Raw genomic sequence first — 20,331 nt, forward strand, 5'->3', positions numbered from 1 at the left:
TTATCATGGTATTCTAAATGAAGTTCCTCTTAAAACTGGCAAGTCGGGCCATGCAGCTGTCGTTGTAGAAGATTAGCTTAAACCTCCTCTGTTTTGCAACCTTGTATTTTTTTATGACGGAACAGTGATGAACTCAGCACTATGGTGGCTTTAGGGAAACCAGACTCTGTTGAGACGTTTGCGGTTTTGCAACATTGCTGACTGGATCACACCTAATCCTTGCTCACCACCATTACTGTAACCTTCAAACTAGTTATTGCGATATATATCAGAATGGAGAGCGAAGACAAACAGAAAATGCTTATGATGAAAAGTATTATAATGAATAAGCATGGTTAATCCTATTTGTTGGATCCATACAGCCTCTGTGTTACCTGTGTAACGTCACCTTGTGCCTTCAGAGTTTTGAACCTCATCCTTGGTTCAAGTTTGTTATTTGTTTGTGTCACTTTGGGCTACTTGCTGCGTCATTGTTTTGTTCAAGGCAAAGGTCTGAGTGGTTTTTGGTGCTTGCTGTGATTTAAAGCACCTGTGTATGAGTGTGACAACAGCAGTTGTTGAACAGCAAGAGCTTTGTGCTAACCACTGGGGTCCGGAGGTTTTTATTTGTTTCTTTCCTCTCTGTTTGGGTGGAATATAGGAGTTTGTCCGAAGCAATACAGTAAGACTATGAGACAGAGAAAATCCTAACTGCGTGTAAAATTGTTCAAGTTAGGTAGCCTAATCTTTAAAAGCTTCATGTATTTGAGGTAACAAAAAATAGCAAAATTCAGCAGTGTGAAGGAATGCTTTTAATATGTTGATTTATTTCAGTTGAGTGTCAAGTGTCATCAGGTGTCACTTATGATTGAAACCATAAAATATCTCACAATATTATTATTGCATAATGTTAGCCACTTTGTTTTTAACATTGAATTTCTTCATGTTCTCCACGAAATAACAATTAATGAATTTTGCAATTTCTTACTCTTTATAAAAAATAAAAAAAAGGCCTTTTCGGGACTGAATGTATTTGATTGAATTATAAGGTAAAATTGGCATTGAGACTTTTAATTTAGTTTGAAGGTTTCTGTTTATTTTCAGCCAAAGGAGTGGGACAGCTACCACAAGTGATAGAGGTGGTGTATCTTGTGATACTGTTGGTACGGTGGTCCTGGAGCTGCGATTGTTTTCTCTTTTGATACGCACACACATCTGAAATATACAGCTTTTTATTTTGTCGTCAGTTTTGCCTTTATTTAACAGTTCACAGTGTAGGGAGAGAGACAGGGAACAAGGAAAGAGATAGAGGTACGACATGCCCGCCTTGATGTTGCAGAATTTATGTAGTATGACAATAAGCTCATGTTGCTTAATTAAGCTATTTAAGGGGGGTATTTTCCTCTTCAGTTCCACTGGTTTTAGGCTGTGTAATAGAAGATTGCCTCGCAGTATCGATCATAATGTGTCATAGCGGAGTGTCTTTCAGTATTGTGTTTTGCAGACTCACCTGTTTTCTCCCATTGTTACAGTATTGTATTGTTGTGATTCCCAGTCCTAATAACAAGCCCTAATTAAGCCAACAGTGTCTAGTTTACACAGACTTCTAGATGGACTGTATTCTCTCTCTCTTCCTCCCTCCCTAAACCCTTCCACCTCTCCTCTGTTTGCAGGACTGTGGCAGCAGAGGTCAGAAAGCAGATAGCTGGCCAGTATGGGGGGTCCCCACAACTATTCAAAAACCTCAACGTTGGGGCCGCAACAAGCAACACAGTGAGTAGTCTCAGAGACCGGTGAAAGGCCGGAGCCTACTGTTGATATCGTGTCTTTGATCATCATACAAGTGTGACAGCTGCTGTCTGAAAACACAGCATAAATTACAATGACAGTGTCTCAGCTGTCAACAGTTGAGATGCTGTTTATTTTTCACATTAGCCCAAATACAATTCTGGTGTCTGCTATGTTGGGAAAACAATCACACACCATGATGAACTGTTTTGGTATAAAGAAATCACATACTGGGCTAGTTGGAAAACAACACAAATGTTTTTATTTCTCTCTCGATGTGAAGCTATAGAGTGTAGATTTTATTTGAACTATAACTTTTTGCAGATTTGCAAGCGTTGAAATGTAGGTTAAATGTTAGACATGCACCATCAAATATTGATGACTCAGTTCAGCTACATGGTCCTTTTGTCATACAGCCTTTACAAGTATAGTATTTTAACAGTAGCGATGCCTGCTGATAATGGTCTCACCACAATATTACAACCTAAGACAAGGATGTCATTTTCTGTTTATTAGAATGGCTGCACAGCTGTTGTTTATGTCATGCTAAATACCATGAGGGTTAACCACTGATTGGCCTGTTCCCCAAATCCAATTTCTGCTGCAGTGTTTGTAGGGTTACAAATGACTGAGGCCAGACGATATGTTTGTTAAAGGGTAAGTGCCAAGTTCCTCCTGAGCAGCCCGGAGCCACAACACCAGCAAACACTCCCCCTCTCCTCTTTAATTAGGGCTACAGTTGGCTTTTAATTAAACTGTGAAAGGTATTTATATTCAGAGAGAGAGAGACAGAGACAAACATAAGCACACTTTCACACTTAAACTGAACCTGCTGAAACAGAGATTACCCTTGGGTTTGTCATTTTAGAAGCATAGTCAGACCAGCAAAACCATTAGGCTAAGCTTGTAGCACACTTGCTAATCTGGTTGCTTGTATCATCTTGACGGCATTTTAAAACATTTGCCCACATCACAAATGTATCTTTTTTAGAAGGGATTTTCCTCTCCACAGAAATCACCCCATATTTTGGACCTGTTAGTGGTGTGAGTTCTGTTACTTTCCTCAGATGTGTTGTGGGGAATCAATTCCCTAAAGCTTTAAACGCGAGACTTTTAAGACTTTGCCAAGACATTTATGTACATTAAATATAAGAAGAGGTGCCGACGGGAGAACTGAATAGCTGACAAAGTCTTCACAGCTAATGAACTCTTTCCATCCCTCTGATCCCCCCTCTCACTGCTCACCAGGTTCCCCTCACAGAGGCGGTGGAGCCGGTGGATTTTGAGGAGTACCTCATCACTCACCCTCCCATCGTTGAGTCGGGTCCCCTGAGAGATCTGATTGAGTTCCCCCCAGATGATATCGAGGTCATCCACACACCCAGGGAGTGTCGCACTGTTGCGCAAGCTGTCCCGGAGGAAGGGTAAGGGTGCTGTGCGGTTGAAATACTGAAGTAGTTGTGGAGGTAAAGCAACTACACTGAACTATCATTTTGTGTTGACTTTGCTGGCCCCTGTGGACAAGGCCGGTAGTGTTTTCCATGAGCGCCTCGGTCTCGAATTGTAAATATCTCGATCTTCACATACACATTTGTTTTGAAAGTGAGTGAAAGAAAAGAAGAAACTTGGTCATGAATAGCTTTACTCACTTTATTAGTCTCAACTTAATACATACTACTGTCAATTGCCTGGTGCATGTTGGCCATCATGCTCTTAATCACAGAAAGCTTTGCAGTGACAAATGCAGCTACCGTTAGCTTTGTTTCAGCCACCAACGTAAATTCTCATGTCGATATAAAACCATATCTCACAATCAGTGTTTCTGGTATACATTTTGCAGCAGTGGCCCACTAAAGATGACAGCTACAGTAGCTTGAATTTAATGATTATTACACCACAAATGAAGAAATAATTAACTAGCCAGCACCCTAGCAGTTCCTTGCTCCCCGCCACCAGGAGACTACTTTTCCAAAAGGAGAGAGGATGGCAGCTCTAGAGTTCATGGGAGTAGCAACTTCGAATTCATCCAGCGCCTGGGTCTTAAGGGTCTGTTACACAGAACGTGACAACAGCACCATGAAACCCATTATTTCCAACGGCGTGTAAGGCGCCATGGTGGCTTTTTGCTGCGTTGAGCAAGGCACAGCGCGTTGCTCGTCGAGCCCAAACTGTGTCCTAAGTACAAAGTGCTAAATCTGAGTTAGCAGTAACGGCAGAAACGAACAGTTTTCTGATCCCGGAATGCACCGACTCCCCGCTGCATCAGCTAACAATCTGTTGCTGCCGTTACACAGTTAAACCCAGTGTGATGACCACCAGCCCGCTGTGACAACAAATCCTACAGGAAACACTGGCAATGTTTTTCATGAATGCGTGCACGGGAGAACCAGAACCAGGACTGCGTGTGGAAGACTGTCAGAACCTGCTGGAGTAGATTAAGAACTTTTCTAAAGGGACTCTGGAACTCGGTAACACTACCACTTTCGTCCGCAGGGACCATCAAAATCAACACCAAATGAAAGTTCTTTGTCGGAGCTTTAAATCACTAAATGCATATACTTTGTTAATTAAATACATTTAGTAACTTGAATTCATAAAAATAAACACTAAGCAAATAGATTATAGATAATATATACCAGAGTCTGAATTTGAACCGAATATTGCAATTTAAAATTGTATTATGAGCACTGTCTTTAGATATAACGATTTAGAGGGTGATAAATGTTCTATTTGCATTTTCATTTACCATGTGGTTCCCCGTTTGATTTCCATTTTCCATCTCTATTATCATTTATTAAATGGTAAATGTTATCACTTGCCACGCTGCCCTCTTCAATTTGTCTGCCACATGGCCATGAGGCTTTGCTAACTCTATCTTTCCAGTTTCCCTACTTTGTGTTCGATGCTGCACACAAGGAGTTTCATTAGTAAAGTAACCTAATCATACCGATCGCCTCCTGTCTAAAGAAATAAGAGAATGGTGTTTTTGTGTATGCTATTATCAGTTTCTTTTTCTTATTTTGCTGCTATTCCTTTTTGGACTTTCGGAGGTTATAGTGACTTCTGCAAAAAGGCTGTGTTTTCAAAAGTTTGCAAAGTAGTGTTGTTCAGTCACTACACTGCACCACATGTTTAAAGATGAAAGGCTCGTGGGCTTAATGTCATTACTTACTGCAGCTTTGGCTCTTGGTCTGACACAAACATTGCAAGTGTACGTCACTGTGTGATGTACCAGGAAGATGAAATAACGTCAGCCTGATAGCCTGTCATCTTTATTCACTGAGACTAATGCATTAAAAGTCTGACCCTCGCTGTTAAAATAAAACGTGTTTGATTGATTGAGTGTGTCTGGCTTCAGGGACACTGATACTCATGTCAGAGACTGTGTCAGATCCTACACAGAAGATTGGGCCGTCGTCAACAGAAGGTAAGGCTTCACTGTGTGGAATTGTTTTATCACCCGATTTCACTCGTTAACTCTTTAAAATTGACATTACAGCTGTAAAACGTTATGACCACATTGAGCATTAATATTAAGCACCAGACTGTTTTTCCCGTTAGATACCACAAGCTTGGTACAGGCTTTAACCCCAACACTCTGGACAAGCAGAAGGAGCGCCAGAAAGGCCTGCCCAAACAAGTGTTTGAGGCGGATGAGATGCCAGACAGCAGCAGCTACCAGGATGACCAGGTACTTAATCATTCAGTCGTTAAAAAAAAAAAAAAAAGAAAACAGAAAAAAAAGATTCAGATTGGTGATCGAAAGATATTTGGATGACCACATAAATAGTATGATTTTTTTTTTGTGTGTGTTGTTTGTCCTGTAGGATGACCTGAAGCGGCGGTCGATGTCTATAGACGACACCCCACGTGGCAGCTGGGCCTGCAGCATCTTTGACTTGAAGAACTCCCTCCCCGATGCCCTCCTCCCTCACCTCCTCGACCGGGCCCCCAACGAGGAGATCGACAGGCACAACGAAGAGCATCGCAAGGCCAACCGCCACCGCGAAGTCTTCGCTCTGCACCCTGCCCTCGATGAGGTAGACTTTTACCCGTTTACTTTCGCTGGAATGTTTTGTAATTTTCTGTAGAAGTTTTGAAGGCTACTCAGCCCAGGTAAGGCAATGAATTCAATCTTCTGTGTTTTAAACCAGTCCCAGGATGTCAGTAATCTGTTTTTCATCACAGCGTGGACATTCACAGTCGTGTTGAAAAAGAGTTACTGATTTTTTGTGTGTGTGTGATCTTCTCTGAATGTGTAGGAGGAGCCCATTGAGCGCCACTGTGTACCTGAAGTACCCAAAGAACACTTTGGCCAGAGGCTACTCGTCAAGTGCTTGTCCTTGAAGTAAGTGGTGGACAGCCTTTTTTCAGGGAAAAAAAAAGCCTTTAACTCTTTTATTTAACTGCTGCTTTCTGCTGACCCCACTCCTTTTTCCTCTCCCCTTGAAGGTTTGAAATCGAAATTGAACCGATATTTGCTAGTTTGGCCTTATACGATGTCAAGGAAAAGAAAAAGGTAAGCTGTTATGCTTTCCTCAGTGCCTCCTCAGCCCTGAGTTGTTGTGTCACTTCTGCAAACCATTAAAATTGTTGGGAGGCCAAAATGAATTTGATGAGTGGACTATAAAACTTTATGTTGTGGGCCTGTTATGCTTGTAGGAATGCAGTTAAATCATAAACTGTAACCATGTATCTATCTGAAGAAGATCATCCACTGCTGGTTGTCTCCACTTCCCTTTAGCTGACAAACACTAGAGGGTAGCAGTTGCCTTGACAAGTAAATCTCTCATATATATTGCTCTGCACAGGAGCTCCATTACTTTACCAAGTGGGTCATTTGTTACTGATATGTTATCATGATTGTCAGCCACTACAAGGAAGAAATACGGTTGCTGTAACACAGCCATTCACTTAAAAATGATGATTGAATATGGTTGTTATGGTATGGACAATGGACTACAGTTAAAATGTATGTTATGATTGTGTTCTAATCACCTGTGTGTCTTTTTTGATGTGTCCCTCAGATATCGGAGAACTTTTTCTTCGACCTTAACTCTGAGCAGACGAAGGGGATGCTTCGTCCGCACATTCAGACAGCAGCCATCTCCACGCTGGCACGCTCTGCCATATTCTCCATCTCCTACCCTTCCCAGGATGTCTTCCTTGTCATCAAGGTCAGACAGTTCTGATTTATTTTGTCTTGATTTTGCAAATAAATAGATAATATGTCTCAGTGTGTCAGACGAAAGATTTTTTGAAGATGCAAAACACTTTCAGGCTCGTCTAGTTGGGAAAGTTTCCCCAAGAATCCCCTCTACATTGGGGGGAATACTATCCTCTTTGGAAAACAAAATGTAGAAAAGGGCCTTGCACCAAAAGTGTTGAGTCGAGCCAAACTATATAGTGGAAATTAAGCAGTAAAGACGTTGGTCGCTGCTTTCGACACGTTTTCACTCATCATAATTTCCTTCATGGCAGCAAAACGCGCTACACAAGCCATTAGAAACCCCTGTAGGTTTCACCCTGAAAGACACAATAATTGATACTGTTATACTGTTAAAGGAGCTTGCTAGCCTCATAACATTAAGGCTGCAAACAACTCACAATGCAATAGTCTCTGTAGGAGCCAGTGTTACACTGGTTTCTGTTTAAAAAGAATATATGATCCCTTGAATGGTCCTCCAATACAATATGACATCCACTTTTCAGTCTTTGTCCCATTCGATCATTTTGCTGCTGTGTGTGAGGGAGGCAACTAAATGTATGTGCTTTGTCTGCAGCTCGAAAAGGTACTGCAGCAAGGTGATATTGGAGAGTGTGCTGAGCCTTACATGGTCTTCAAAGAGTCAGATGCTGCCAAGGTATGATCCGTGTGAATGATGACATAAAACCTTTTGAGGCATATCTCAGGTGAATTATAATAATACTATTACAGATAATAACTGTTATTTTTTATCTATTATGTTAGCCAAATGACATCACTCATTCCAGGCAATGCAAACCATATTATCACCGAAATGTTCTACAATTTGTAATCAAGTTTTATTGAATGAGTGAATACGTAAACCGTAATATAAGCTTATTATTAGGACCATGTAATGTAGGCTACGTTTAGTTTTTTTTAATGTCAGATTTAACAAACTTAAGTGAACTTGTTTTTTATCTGTAGAATAAAGAGAAGTTAGAGAAGCTTCGTGGCCAGTCGGAGCAGTTCTGCCAACGTCTTGGCCGCTACCGCATGCCCTTCGCCTGGACCGCCATCCACCTGATGAACATTGTGAACAGTGCTGGCAGTCTTGAGAGAGATACGGAGCTGGAGATGAGCCTCACAGGTCCGACATTCCCCTTTTTAACACAACCCTTTGGATTGTAACTGTAAACATATGGTGTCTCGCTGAGGGATTTTCAGTCCAGATACAGAAAGCGATACCTGGGCTTCGGGTGTTGGCTGATACAGAGTACCGATCTGATACCAGATACATTTCCCGACTTTGTAAAACAAAATGTAACAGATACATACTCGCCTAATGGGCCAACAACAAATAGTACAAGAAAAATTCAAACAGAGAGCAAAACATCATGCCATATTGATCCTCGGTGTGTTATTTTGAGTGTGACCTTTGGTGTTTGTCTAACCTTTAACCTCACAGGGTATCTTTGATGCTGATTGTGGAGGCTGCCGTTTTGTTGCTAGGCAGATCACAGAAATGTATGTTCTCTGTCCCATGGGACCGAAATATGGGATTAAACTTGAGCCTGTTGTAGCATCCCATAAAAGAAAATTCTGTCCATAAACAGAATTCTTTTTTTTTTTTTTTTTTTTTTTTTTTTTATATAAATGCTGCTGTTGTTTTTTCCCCCTTGTGTGCAGAGAGAAAAGGCTCATGGTCAGAACGAAGGAACTCGAGCATCATGGGAAGGCGTTCCCTGGAGAGAACCACCAGTGGAGACGAGTCATGCAGTCTGACAGGATTTAGACCTGCGACACTTACCATCACCAACTTTTTCAAACAGGTCTCCACAACCACATATATACAAGTCTGATACATGTTTTTTAAGCACTGATTGGGCTGATTGGTCCTCTTACTTATCATACACCGTTCAGCTTTCTCTTTGTAATTTTGAATGAAATATTTACACGTTGCACATGTGAGTTTTTTAGGAGGGGGACAGACTGAGTGATGAGGACTTGTATAAGTTCTTAGCTGACATGAGAAGGCCTTCTTCGGTCCTGAGGAGACTCAGACCCATCACAGGTACAATCATTTTGATTGAGTCATTATGTATTCCTTCAGTAGTTGTTAACCTGACGCTCATCTCCATTTGTTGTCACGATTCCCTTGAATTACTTGGAAATTTTAAGACGTGAACCACTTGTGTTTCAAATAAATATATCACCTTTTCTTTTTCTTTACCTCCCTGTACACCCTTTCCATTCTGTCACCACAGCCCAGTTGAAGTTGGACATTTCTCCAGCTCCGGAGAACCCACACTATTGCCTGACCCCTGACCTTCTGCAGGTCAAACCTTACCCAGACAGCAGGGTACGCCCCACCAGGGAAATCCTGGAGTTCCCTGCCAGGGACGTCTATGTGCCAAACACCACATACAGGTACAGAAAAAAAACATTTTGAGTATGGAAACTGAGCCTTTGTTTTTATATCTTTCAGTTTGGTCAATTTTGTCTGGAGAGTATATTCATTTTGTCAAGATAAAGCTTTTTTTGTCAATAGGTAGCACAAAATACAAGCTGTTTTTAACTGTTTTCATTGTAAAGCGACTTTTGAATGAATTGATATGAAATGTATTTAAACATAGCCCTCTCATACCTGTCATTTAGGCATAGCTCAGTTGGCTGTACAAATGTTAAATTTCAATAGTAATTTTCATAGTTAACTGCCTTTTTGGAAATTATTTACTTATCCAAGGATGGATATAACCACTAGCAGCTGTTGTTTTTCTATTGAGAGTTACATTGATAGCCTGTTAGAGAATACAGGTGAAAACAGGCAAAACGCCACATGCTCCATGAGCCGGATACAAAACTCCGGATGCAAACTCCCTGTAGTGATCATTTAGTCCGTTAAGGACAACAACCTCAATCAGAGCCTGAACACAATTTAAAGCTGCAGAAATCACTTCAATCAAATCCAGCTTTGTACAGTGATGTCTGACACTGTGTCTTGTTAATGTTCACCTCCTTGTTAAAAGCCAGTGTACTGCGTACATGTTCCATGTGAACAAGTGCTATTTCTGGAAAGGTCACTTTGAGAGATGTTGTTACTGCCAGACGTTGCTGCTGACATGACCGTGCTACCACAGGCCTTCTTTGTCTGCAAATAACCAGGTGCCTTCCTATTGTAGATTAACTAATGCCAGACATAATTGAGAGCCAGCAGAACTAGGTGAAAGGAAAGCATAATTATTGCATTTGTATTATTCTTTTACTTATTTAAATGTGAAGGCAGTTGTCTGGTTTCACAGGTTTCTTTTCTTCGTAAACCTAATCCTATACTCTATACTATACTCTCTGACGTCATAGAGAACCTGAACAGTTACTAAACTTGATCGAGATTATGAGCTGTAAACAGGACGATGCAGGTTGTGAGCTGGAAAACACAAAAAGTGTATGCAGATTATAGCAATGTGGAAGCATGCAATTGGAGGCATCCACATTTTGAATTAATATATTGTTTTAAATTGTGAATTAGTATACTGTCTTACTGACTGCGATGGCAGTATTTCATTGGACATATACTAAAGTTATATTACATTTGATTGAGTTCAATACAACGTTATAGATCAACACACTTTAAAAAACGTGGCCATGTTAGTCATTTAGACAAGATTTTTATTTTTACTTCATAAATATGTTTTGTTAGAGCATATAGCTATGTATTAGGATGGCGTGTTAGTATGAGGCACATTTACAGTACAGCTATATTGTAATAATGGACAAGAGTCAATATGACTCAATAAATTTGGAAATAAACAAATTATGTTTTTCTAACGGTACCAGCAGAAGTCATATAATAGCATGAAATTGTTTAAATACTTTACAGAGTAAAAAAAATAGAACAAACAAAGCAAAAACCCTCATCATTGTGCTGCCAAAGCTCTCTTTCTCTCATTTTGTGCAGTGTTTGACTGCTGACATTGTCCCCACTCTTTGAATTGTGTTCCATGAAACTGGGGATGAATCAGTGTAAAATATCTGCACAAAAGTGACGCTCATTGGGAAAAAAAAATCACTAGTATGGACACCTTTTGAGATGTTGGAGATGTAGTGTTTCTCTTGAACATTGACTTATATAATGTACATGCTTTACCTAATAACCTGTTGGAAACATGAAACAGTTTCACATCACTAAGATAATATTCATTTCAAATAGCTTTGTCAACATAGAAGCTGTCAAATACATTTAAGTTCTCTGTTCTAACCAAGCAATCTCAGTTTTTAGAGCTGCTTCGTAATCTCTCCTTATAGTTTTCTTTCCTACTGCAGTACTGTTGCATTTCGCAGCCAGCACTGAAACTGGTATATCCATTTTGCAAATGATTGCAGATGTTACATCATGACAATTCTACTGTCCTTGCTTGATTATACCCAATAGGTTAATGACCTGTATGGCATGGTTGCGTCATTGTGACAGGTCAGCAATTTCTGAATTTTTTGGCCTGTTATTGGTTGGTCAGCACCCGCCTCCGACAAAACGCTGTATGCAAGCAATCAACTTAATGATGCAGATAAACTGAGAATGTGTCAGTGTTACGTCACGTTCCACTTCAATAGAACCTTTTGGCTAAGTATTAGATTTTATCAATGTTTGTGAAAAATGCCAGTGGTGTTTGTAAGAATAGGTATGACTTGTGGGGTTCAATTGAAGCTTTCAGCAGCGGGGGCTGGTCGTACGGTGATTTTGGTCATCTTGAGGGAATATGAGGGCCCTGTGCCAGGCTTCCAGTAAATGGCCTTCCTTCTCATAGAGCGTCCTTTTGCCCTCAACCACAAGTACCTTCCATTAAGGTTGTTCTCTCTGCAAGCATTGAACCACCAACCACCTGCCAAAGGGCCAGGACAGAGACATAAATTATATTAGGATAAGTTGGTCTTAACAAGTTGGTCTTAAGAAATGTACCATCGCTGAATCAGCCTGTATAACTCTTTACCTGTGTAACTGCGAGCGCAGTTGGAGTTCCGCTGGTTGTCATTATTTCTGTCTTTGGTGGAGAATCTCATGCCGGTTCTGTTGGCCATGGCATCAGGCAGGTCACCAGAGAAGTGGCTCACGTGAAGGGTATAACCCTTGGAGGAACCCTCCAATGAAAAGCGATACTCAGCCCAGTGCTTCCCATCCTTCCAGTCGTCCAAATCAATACGCAGGATGTAAACTCCCTGCTGAGTGAAGCTGTGGATCTTCTTTAAGCCCAACCAGAAGTCCTCTGCATTGCATAATAGTCAGTTTTGAACTTGTTAGGATGTAGTTATTTTATGTGAAAAAAATGGTTTGTCTGTTAGCAGTGAATCTCCAGAGGTTATAGATTGATTTGTATGTATTTACAATTCATCTGAAATAGGAAATTCCTGGGAGCACTTGTTTTTTTAGTATTGATAGATTTTCTCACACTGCTGTTTTTATTCAGTAATTTATCCGTTCCTACTTGTCGCCAATAAACTTAGAGAGACCCATCTGTAATCAGAGCAGACATGCGCATATATACACTTGTTTCCTTTGGCGTTGGGTGGATTGCTGCTCTAAACTGAGGTATAATCATTAGGTAGGTAGCAGACCTAAAATTCATGGCTGTAGGGGCCTTTACTTTGGAACGTTACATGACTGCACCTACAATATGACTGGCTGTCTGAGCCAGTAAGTGCCGCTGGGACAGCTGCCAAAACTTGCTGTGTAATCAGACAATACAGGAAGTCATGTCTTCAGTTCAGGACTGATATGTAACAATTACTATTTCCTATGACCAGGCTTACAGGAAGTACTTGCATTTGTCCCCCCGATCAAAAATCTGAAACAAATTTAGTGTAACCCTTCGAAGGAAAATATCTAAATCCAAAATGTGTATAGTTTTGGCAAATGACATAAGCTGAAATCAATGCAAAGTTTAAAAAGTACTCACTTTCCAGATCTCCAAAGCCTATCTCATACTCTTCCCATGTCTTGTCAAAATCCACTGAATCATCTGCCCTGCGTTGGATCACAGTTGAACCCCCATCTATAGAATTGATTAGCAATACATTGCAAGTCAAGTTACTGTTGTACTAGCCACACCACACTTTACACAAGGATCAAGAAACAAGGTACAAACGGACTCGGGTGACAGAGTTGTTTTACGCCATTAAGCCATTATGCGGTTGTTGTTTGGTTCAGTGTAAAAAAAGCAAAGCCGGTGTGATGGCGGATCTTCTTAATGGCAGCATTGCAGAATCTGTGTAAAAGGGGCTATAGATACCGTGAATGGGATATCCACCCCATTGTCTGCCCTTTTTGATAACCTGCTGCTGTGGCTATCTGGCTTGATAAGCTTTTGTTTATTGTTTGTGGCTTGTTGATTGGAAACATGCATAAATGGCAATACTTCATCTTGTACATGTAAGTGCTTGTGAATACAGAAACGATATGTTGTTGCTTGTACTTAAAGCTCACATTGCTGTGGTCTCGCTCACCTGAACCCATTTCGCAGTAAACATTGAATGGCTCAGATTGGTTTGGCTTGATAACATAGAGTCCACTTTTGGTCTCTCCTTTGTTAAACAACTCACTGCAGTCCACTGGGAGGTCTGAAACACAATTGACAAAATCATGCATTCAATTCCCCCCCCAACCTTTGCATTCTCCTTTTTGTTTTAGCGTTTAATATTTATGCCAACATTTTGAATAACTGATAATACATTTCAATAAATGTTACCATTCCCGTCCAGGTCAGTTGAGTTTCCTGTCAGATATTCAAACATATCAGGCGCTGCAGGGTCTAAATCCATCGGCTTATCGACTGTATCTTGAAAGCTGTCATAGCTCAGCTGCAAGAGAATGCAAATACATCTGTGATGTTAAATTATCTTGTCGGCTCTGTAAAAAGCAGTTTCCTCACATGAAGCAAGTTCTCACTGAATGGCAGATGTTTGGCCTTTAAAGACAAAATGTAGTGAACTCCTGTTGAACAGTCGTCTACCTTTTCCTCCAGGTTTAGAATCTTGATTTTCTGGTTGTCAAGCTGATCATGCTGCTCCTTCACAGCTTTCAGCAAACTGGTAATTGTTTTCTCTTGAGATTCGATCACTTCCTGAAAATACCATAATAAAAGCATTATCAATCCATACGACATGTGTTGTATTTTACAATGTTTTAAACGTTTGGACCTGTTGAGTCACATGAATCAAACTAATTGTTGACAACAGGTTGAACATCAGTTTTTTTCTCCAGCACGTACTTTCTTAAATTAGTAGAATTGTTAATTCTATCAGTAATAAAATGGAAACCAAGAGACTGTTGGCCACGCTAAACAACAGAAAACACAAATCACTTTCCAATAGGTGACGTTGCGTTTCTGATGCCGGTTATCATTTGCACAATTCTACAGCCCATATTTCTCACATACCGTATTTTGACAAAGTCTAAGTGGAGTTGGAAACAATAATACAACAGTTTATCAATAATCCTCACTGTAATAAAACAATAGATCATTGTTGTATGAAATTAAAAGTTATCACATAGGGCAAATTGCTTTGAGTCATGTGCAGAAATAATTTAAGTGGCATTTAGGTTGATGTTATTCAAATTAGTAGAGTACGTAAAATGCATTTTTATTCTTTGCTGGATTCAAAAGAGAGTTTTGGTGCTGTTTTTATTTGCTCACTTTTCTCCCATTGCTTAGTACATAGCATCCACAGACTGATGCAAACTTGAATAAAGAACTCAGAGCAGACTTGCTGCTTACCTTGAGCGTTGTCATTTCACTAAGCTGATCAACGGGGAAAATGCTCTGCGACAGTCCCTTCAGCCGCTCCTCCAGGTTCCCCACCTGGCTCTGCAACTGGGTGCGCTCCTGAAGGATGCCGTTGATCTTAGAGTTGATTTCCAGCGACAAGTTCCTGATTTCCTCGTTGTTGGCCTTCAAGAAATTCGTGGTCTTCTTCAGCTCCTCCTCCTCCTCCTTGATCTCGGACGTGACCACCGAGAGCTGGTAGAAAGAGCGGTCGAAAATGTTCAACTTTTGGAAGATGTCGTTGATTTGGCCCTTGGTCTTGTGGACGAACTCTCGTAGGCTCTGGCCGAGCTGAAGCAGACCGTTTGCGAGTAGACGAACGTCATCCAGCATGGCGAAGCGAGACTTTTCCTCGGTTGGGCTCGGTGCTGTGGTAAGGGCCTGGGAGGGCAGGGTGGGGAACCTCTCTCTACCCGAGGACTCTAGAGGGATGGCGGCAGTTGGACTAGCTAGCAGCAGCAACAGGCAAAACATCTTCATCGTGACTTTCTTGTCCAATCCTGTGATTATGAAATAATTTCTAGCACTGCTCCTGCTTTCCTCTGCTTACTCACTACACTCTTTTCTCTCCCTCTGCCTGTAGCCCAGACTTCTTTGCTGTTAAAATGAAGGGAGAGCAGCAGGCTGCCCTGTGTTATATACTGGCCTCTCGGTAGAGGAGGGGGGGATTAGCTGATCATTAAACCCTACTATGTTTTAACTCTGTACCCCCACCTCCTCCCAAATCCCTCTCGAGCCCTCCCTCTCCTGAACAAACAAATCACAGCAGTGAGCAAATGACATATACCCCCCCCCCCCCCCCTGTTCTCTACTACCCATTTAACCCCAATCCCCTCTCTATACCACACCCTACCCTGTTCTCCATCTGTGGTGCAGCAGAGCTTTAGCTGATCAGCAGAAAGCCAACAATGGCCACCACAGGTTTTTGATGGATTGTCAGACCGATCAATCTCAAACCTTATAACCCTGCACACACTTTGCTCTGATTGATAATGCTGTGTGTAATTAATGCTCCTGGGTTTGATTTAGCATCGTGCTGAATCAGCCCAGCACCAGTCTCTCTCTCTCTCTCTCTCTCTCTCTCTCTCTCTCTCTCTCTCTCTCTCTCTCTCTCTCTCTCTCTCTCTCTGTCTCTGTCTCGCTCTGTCTCTCTCTCTATCTGTCTCTGTCTCGCTCTGTCTCTCTCACTCCCCTCCTCTTTTTGTGTGAGGAGGGGAGTGAGCCTGTCATCTGTGCCAGGGTTGAGCTACTGTGCATGAATTATGTTGGAGAGTTTGGACAGTGTGTACTCATCATCTTGGTTTTATTGCTCAACCCTTGTCATATTTTTTTTTTTTTTTCTTTTTTTTTTTTTTTTTTTCCAAGTTTGCTATGCCTTATGTGATATTTTTTTTAATACCACCAGAAACGAGATGTGGAATATACTGTATTGTTTACTGATCAGCTTGCAGCTTGGAAAGGATCTTTCCATTCTGTTGTTAAACACAGTCTTTACTGGAAAATCTTCGGAAGTTGTTTCACGCAGACCTGAACTGTTCAGCTAGAGAGGGAGGAGGAAGTAATCAGGGAAATGACTTGGTGTAGTATTTAATTGGAAAATAAATATTTATACTTTTGGCACTCATTGCTGCATGGTTCCCAACCTCTAAAGTAAGCAGGTTCTGTTATGTGCTGTGAAAAAGGCCTTCTGGACAGAATAATTGCCGTGTCATGCAGTCATTGCATTTAGTTTCGTGCTCATAAAGGCATGTATAGATTAAAAAAAGGTCTTGTTTGCAGCTGCTTGCATCTTTTATTAATCAGCTGATCAGTCACTTTGAATGCAAAAGTAAATGATTATTACATTATTATAAAAATATTACTTTGTCACAAATAGCAGAAAATACCAGAATATTTGGCTTTGGTTTAAAATGGAAACATTTTGGCACTCCGGCTGTTACAGTGCACGTTAAAATACCACACAGTCATCTTAATGAGCTTTCTCTAGTAATTTGCGGTTTTATGGATGGATTAGCTCAGTTCTCTGTAATGAGGGACTAATACTTTTTTCATATGGACAGAGCATAAAGAAAGGGTCCTATAGAAAAGAAAAAAATGTAATGAGTGAATGTGCCAGGAATTTGCTTGATCAGCATAAAGCTGGTACTGATATTCAGTATCCGTCATGCCAGCACAGTGGTTAGCACAGTGGTTAGCCTTGTGGCTTAGCGTCAAGGAGGTTCAGGGTTTGAACCTCACATGGCCTGCTGGGGCCTTTCTCTGTGGAGCTGGCATGTTCTGTACAAGATAAAATTTGCTTTGACATTTTCCACCTGATAAATCTGCATTAAACCACCTCAGCAGTCTGTTTAAGTGACAGGATCTGTCCACTGTTTTGTGCATGTTATCATATTTAGTGAACTCTAACTTTGTGCATTCTAATTTCATTCAAAATGTTTATTGTTCATACTGTTGTATCTGTAGCTATACTGATTCTTTTCATTCTTACTATCCGTTATCTCTAAGATATTTTATTTGTATCTTTTTTAGCAATTTTATTATATTACATTGATCACCTCTTGTGCTGACCTCTGAGTGAGAGGACTGCTCTGAACATGCTGTGACGAGGTTCTTTGTTCCACGGTTGGATAGTGTGGATACCTTCCACCACCCCATCCTTTGTTTACCGCAAGGTTAAAATAAATGTCACATTCACTCACTATTGTTGCACCTAATTGGCTGAGTCAGTCTGTCATCAGCTGTCTGTTTATTACCAGCCGTGTTGGTGTGTGGCTGGTAAAATGTGCAAAATGTGGTCCTGGAGACACCTACTGTAGCGGGAACTACCACAGAATGTGTTCAAATGTCTGTCTGTGGACAGATCTTGTATCTGTCAGAGCGTCACAACCGTGCAAGATGCAGTCACTAAGCTTTACAGGTGTGTAGTTGAGATCCAAATGATGGGTGTAAGAAGTGTGGGAAGGGCCATTGCCAGTATTTATTGCCAGTATTTAGTTGCGCTTAAACAGATATCTAACCTCTTGAAATGTCTTCACAGATTGTTGTGCTTTTAAGAAACAGACACTTGGGTTGACCAAGAAGGGAGAAATTATACTGAATTTAGGCATAATCTAAGATGTTGTTGATCCAATTTCAATTCTAACTGCTTTGTTTTAACCTCTTAAACTTTTCTTTTCCATATTAATTTAGAAGAGTGTGCAAAGTCAGTGTGAAGTGGAGTATACATTTGTTATGCTGGTGGTATACAATCCAGTGCTGCTAGGCATCTAGTGGCATTTATGACTGTACCACAGACAGCAGCCCCATCCATTATGGATTTAATATGCACATGCATCCAATTGGTGAGGATGAAAAATGTCAAAATGAACTGTCCATACAATTTGTGCTGATGTTTACAATATGTGTGAAGCATAAATCCTTGCAAGGTTGACAATGTTAAATTTAATTTTGAAATACTGTCTATATTTATCTGCTTTGTAGTCAGTGTATTTAATAATTTTTTGGGGGGTATAACCAGTTTTGAATATAATTTAGGTGTTCCTTCAACATCTTGTTGTCCTCTTAACAAGGCAGACAGGCTATTTATTTACCCTTTCTTTTCTGCACTCTCTGAATTGCTAGAGAGTGCCTTTGTTACCTGGCCTACTGGTGTGAAACGTATCCTGATCTTTGTATTGAGCCAGCAAACCATGACTCTGTCCCCTTATGTAGCCTCTGGTCTCTGAATGGGGAAGGTGGGTAGCCGTCATCGTACAGTTGGGAGTCTATTGGGAGACCTGTAGAGTTTGCTTTCACAATATTCATGTCTACTGATTAACCAAAGATGAATCTGATGAGATGAACTGACCAATCAGTGACACTTCCTCATTGTGCTTATTTGGGGATTTCCGATTTTTCCACAGTGAAGTCATCTTGGGGTCTATTTCGGTTCAAATTTAACAACCCACTTTAAAGCTGACAATGTTGGAGGAAGGGAATGATTCTAATAATCAGACCAAAGAGATTCCCACGCTTCCTTGTCAGTTGTGGTTCCAGCTGTGGTTCCAGCTGTGGTCTCTGTGGGGCCGCCCCCCACAGACTCCACTACGTCACTGCGGTTTGTCAGCTGATCCCGGCTGACTCTGCACATCCTATTATGCAGCCTCCTCCCACTGTGTTTTTGACAGTACAATATCATAACGATGACAACAATAATGTTTAGGGTTGTAAAATCCCCTAACCACTTTAAACCTATATTTTAAACAAATGTATTACAACAAGTTCATATGTTTCGTTGTGCGGCAAAATAAACCAAGTGCACAATGTCATTTGAATGATATATATGATGTTTAATCTCTTGATGACCATCGCTCAACCTCTAGTGGCGTCAAGCTATTGCTACTTTCTATAGTATATTTGAAACATTATAAAATTAACGTCATACTTTCATTGACGTTCATTTCTAAAACCATACAGTTTTAGAGATTGACAAATTTCCTTGGTGCAGTGAATTCAATGACATAATTTATGATTTGCCTTGTTTTCTCTGTGTCTGTGTACATGTCTGTCTTCTAGGAATCTGCTGTATGTAAACCCTCAGAGTCTTAACTTTGCCAACCGCCAAGGCTCTGCCCGCAACATCACAGTCAAAGTGCAATTCATGAATGGAGAGGATCCAAACAATGCAATGCCGGTACGCCATGATGAGAAGTTAAAAGAAAACCCCTGTTATTTAAAAAAAATTCATATTAGTCTAGTCAGTCATCTTAGTAGTATGTGTCGCTGTGTTGACAACTAAGGGCGTTTGTCATTTCATAGTAAGGTGTGAGGTTGTATGGCAAAGCTGTGCAATGTAACGGCACAGCTTTGTCATACAGCTGTCTGCATGCTAGAAAATATGCTCTTGGTAAATACATGTTGACAAATGGTCATGATTCATTGTAATATGGCTTCATGATTGTCAGTATTTCTTTTATTCCTCAGGTGATATTTGGGAAGTCCAGCTGTGCAGATTTTGCTAAAGAAGCATATACTGCTGTGGTGTACCATAACAGGTAAGCTTTGTCCTTATAATAGTCTCTATAGAGTGGATGGTGATGAAACATTTTTAACTAAAGCTCTATAGCAACAACAATCATTCTGTATCATGAAAATCTGACATGCTTACGCCTTATGGTCTCCATGATTGTCATGAGATTGATTTGAAAATTCAATTCACAAATATCCTTCTTTAATTTAACGTCGCCGTAACATCTTACACTTCCTATTACCCGACCAGCCTTTGATGGTGTTCATTAAAGAACCTTCTGGATATTGTAAAGTGGTGTCCTTGGCACATGTTTCTTCCATCTCTACATAAGAGCTGAGGGGGTCTCTAATATTTTATCGCCACTATCAGGTGTTTTTACGACATCCAGCGGTTTGTCATTTGTCACCCAGGGGTCACACCTTCAAGGCTAAAAATGAATCAATCTGTGAATAATGTACCACTGTGACCAGGACCGCCATGCATCAGGACTTAATCCAGCCCTTGTAATGGTCAATTACAGTCTGCTTTTCACTCAGAAGTGGCACAATATTTCT

At 40.7% G+C, this 20,331-nt stretch overlaps 2 protein-coding genes across 17 annotated transcripts in view; one reads left to right on the forward strand and one right to left on the reverse strand.

The window, feature by feature from the left end:
- Positions 1 to 20,331, forward strand: part of dock7 (dedicator of cytokinesis 7) — a 47,929-nt gene that overhangs the window by 1,979 nt on the left and 25,619 nt on the right. For all 16 annotated transcript variants that reach the window (XM_068707642.1, XM_068707636.1, XM_068707637.1 and 13 more), the window contains exons 2-16: positions 1,653 to 1,752; positions 3,016 to 3,191; positions 5,126 to 5,194; positions 5,329 to 5,458; positions 5,595 to 5,807; positions 6,030 to 6,115; positions 6,220 to 6,286; positions 6,795 to 6,944; positions 7,551 to 7,631; positions 7,940 to 8,102; positions 8,642 to 8,784; positions 8,933 to 9,026; positions 9,220 to 9,382; positions 19,324 to 19,441; positions 19,732 to 19,802. In XM_068707642.1, coding sequence (XP_068563743.1) covers positions 1,653 to 1,752; positions 3,016 to 3,191; positions 5,126 to 5,194; positions 5,329 to 5,458; positions 5,595 to 5,807; positions 6,030 to 6,115; positions 6,220 to 6,286; positions 6,795 to 6,944; positions 7,551 to 7,631; positions 7,940 to 8,102; positions 8,642 to 8,784; positions 8,933 to 9,026; positions 9,220 to 9,382; positions 19,324 to 19,441; positions 19,732 to 19,802 — 1,824 coding nt within the window. The remainder of the gene's footprint in view (positions 1 to 1,652; positions 1,753 to 3,015; positions 3,192 to 5,125; positions 5,195 to 5,328; positions 5,459 to 5,594; positions 5,808 to 6,029; positions 6,116 to 6,219; positions 6,287 to 6,794; positions 6,945 to 7,550; positions 7,632 to 7,939; positions 8,103 to 8,641; positions 8,785 to 8,932; positions 9,027 to 9,219; positions 9,383 to 19,323; positions 19,442 to 19,731; positions 19,803 to 20,331) is intronic.
- On the reverse strand, positions 10,605 to 15,386 carry angptl3 (angiopoietin-like 3). Its single transcript, XM_068707635.1, has 7 exons — positions 14,722 to 15,386; positions 13,957 to 14,067; positions 13,693 to 13,804; positions 13,451 to 13,564; positions 12,904 to 12,999; positions 11,941 to 12,213; positions 10,605 to 11,832 (listed from the first exon to the last, which is right to left on the reverse strand). Exons 1-7 carry the CDS (start codon positions 15,247 to 15,249, stop codon positions 11,648 to 11,650), a joined length of 1,419 nt encoding a protein of 472 aa, XP_068563736.1. The 5' UTR covers positions 15,250 to 15,386; the 3' UTR covers positions 10,605 to 11,647.

This window comes from Cebidichthys violaceus, unplaced genomic scaffold, assembly GCF_023349555.1.
Source record: "Cebidichthys violaceus isolate CVI_PGR_0920_01 unplaced genomic scaffold, fCebVio1.0.p SCAF_13, whole genome shotgun sequence".
NCBI classification, from domain to species: domain Eukaryota; kingdom Metazoa; phylum Chordata; class Actinopteri; order Perciformes; family Stichaeidae; genus Cebidichthys; species Cebidichthys violaceus.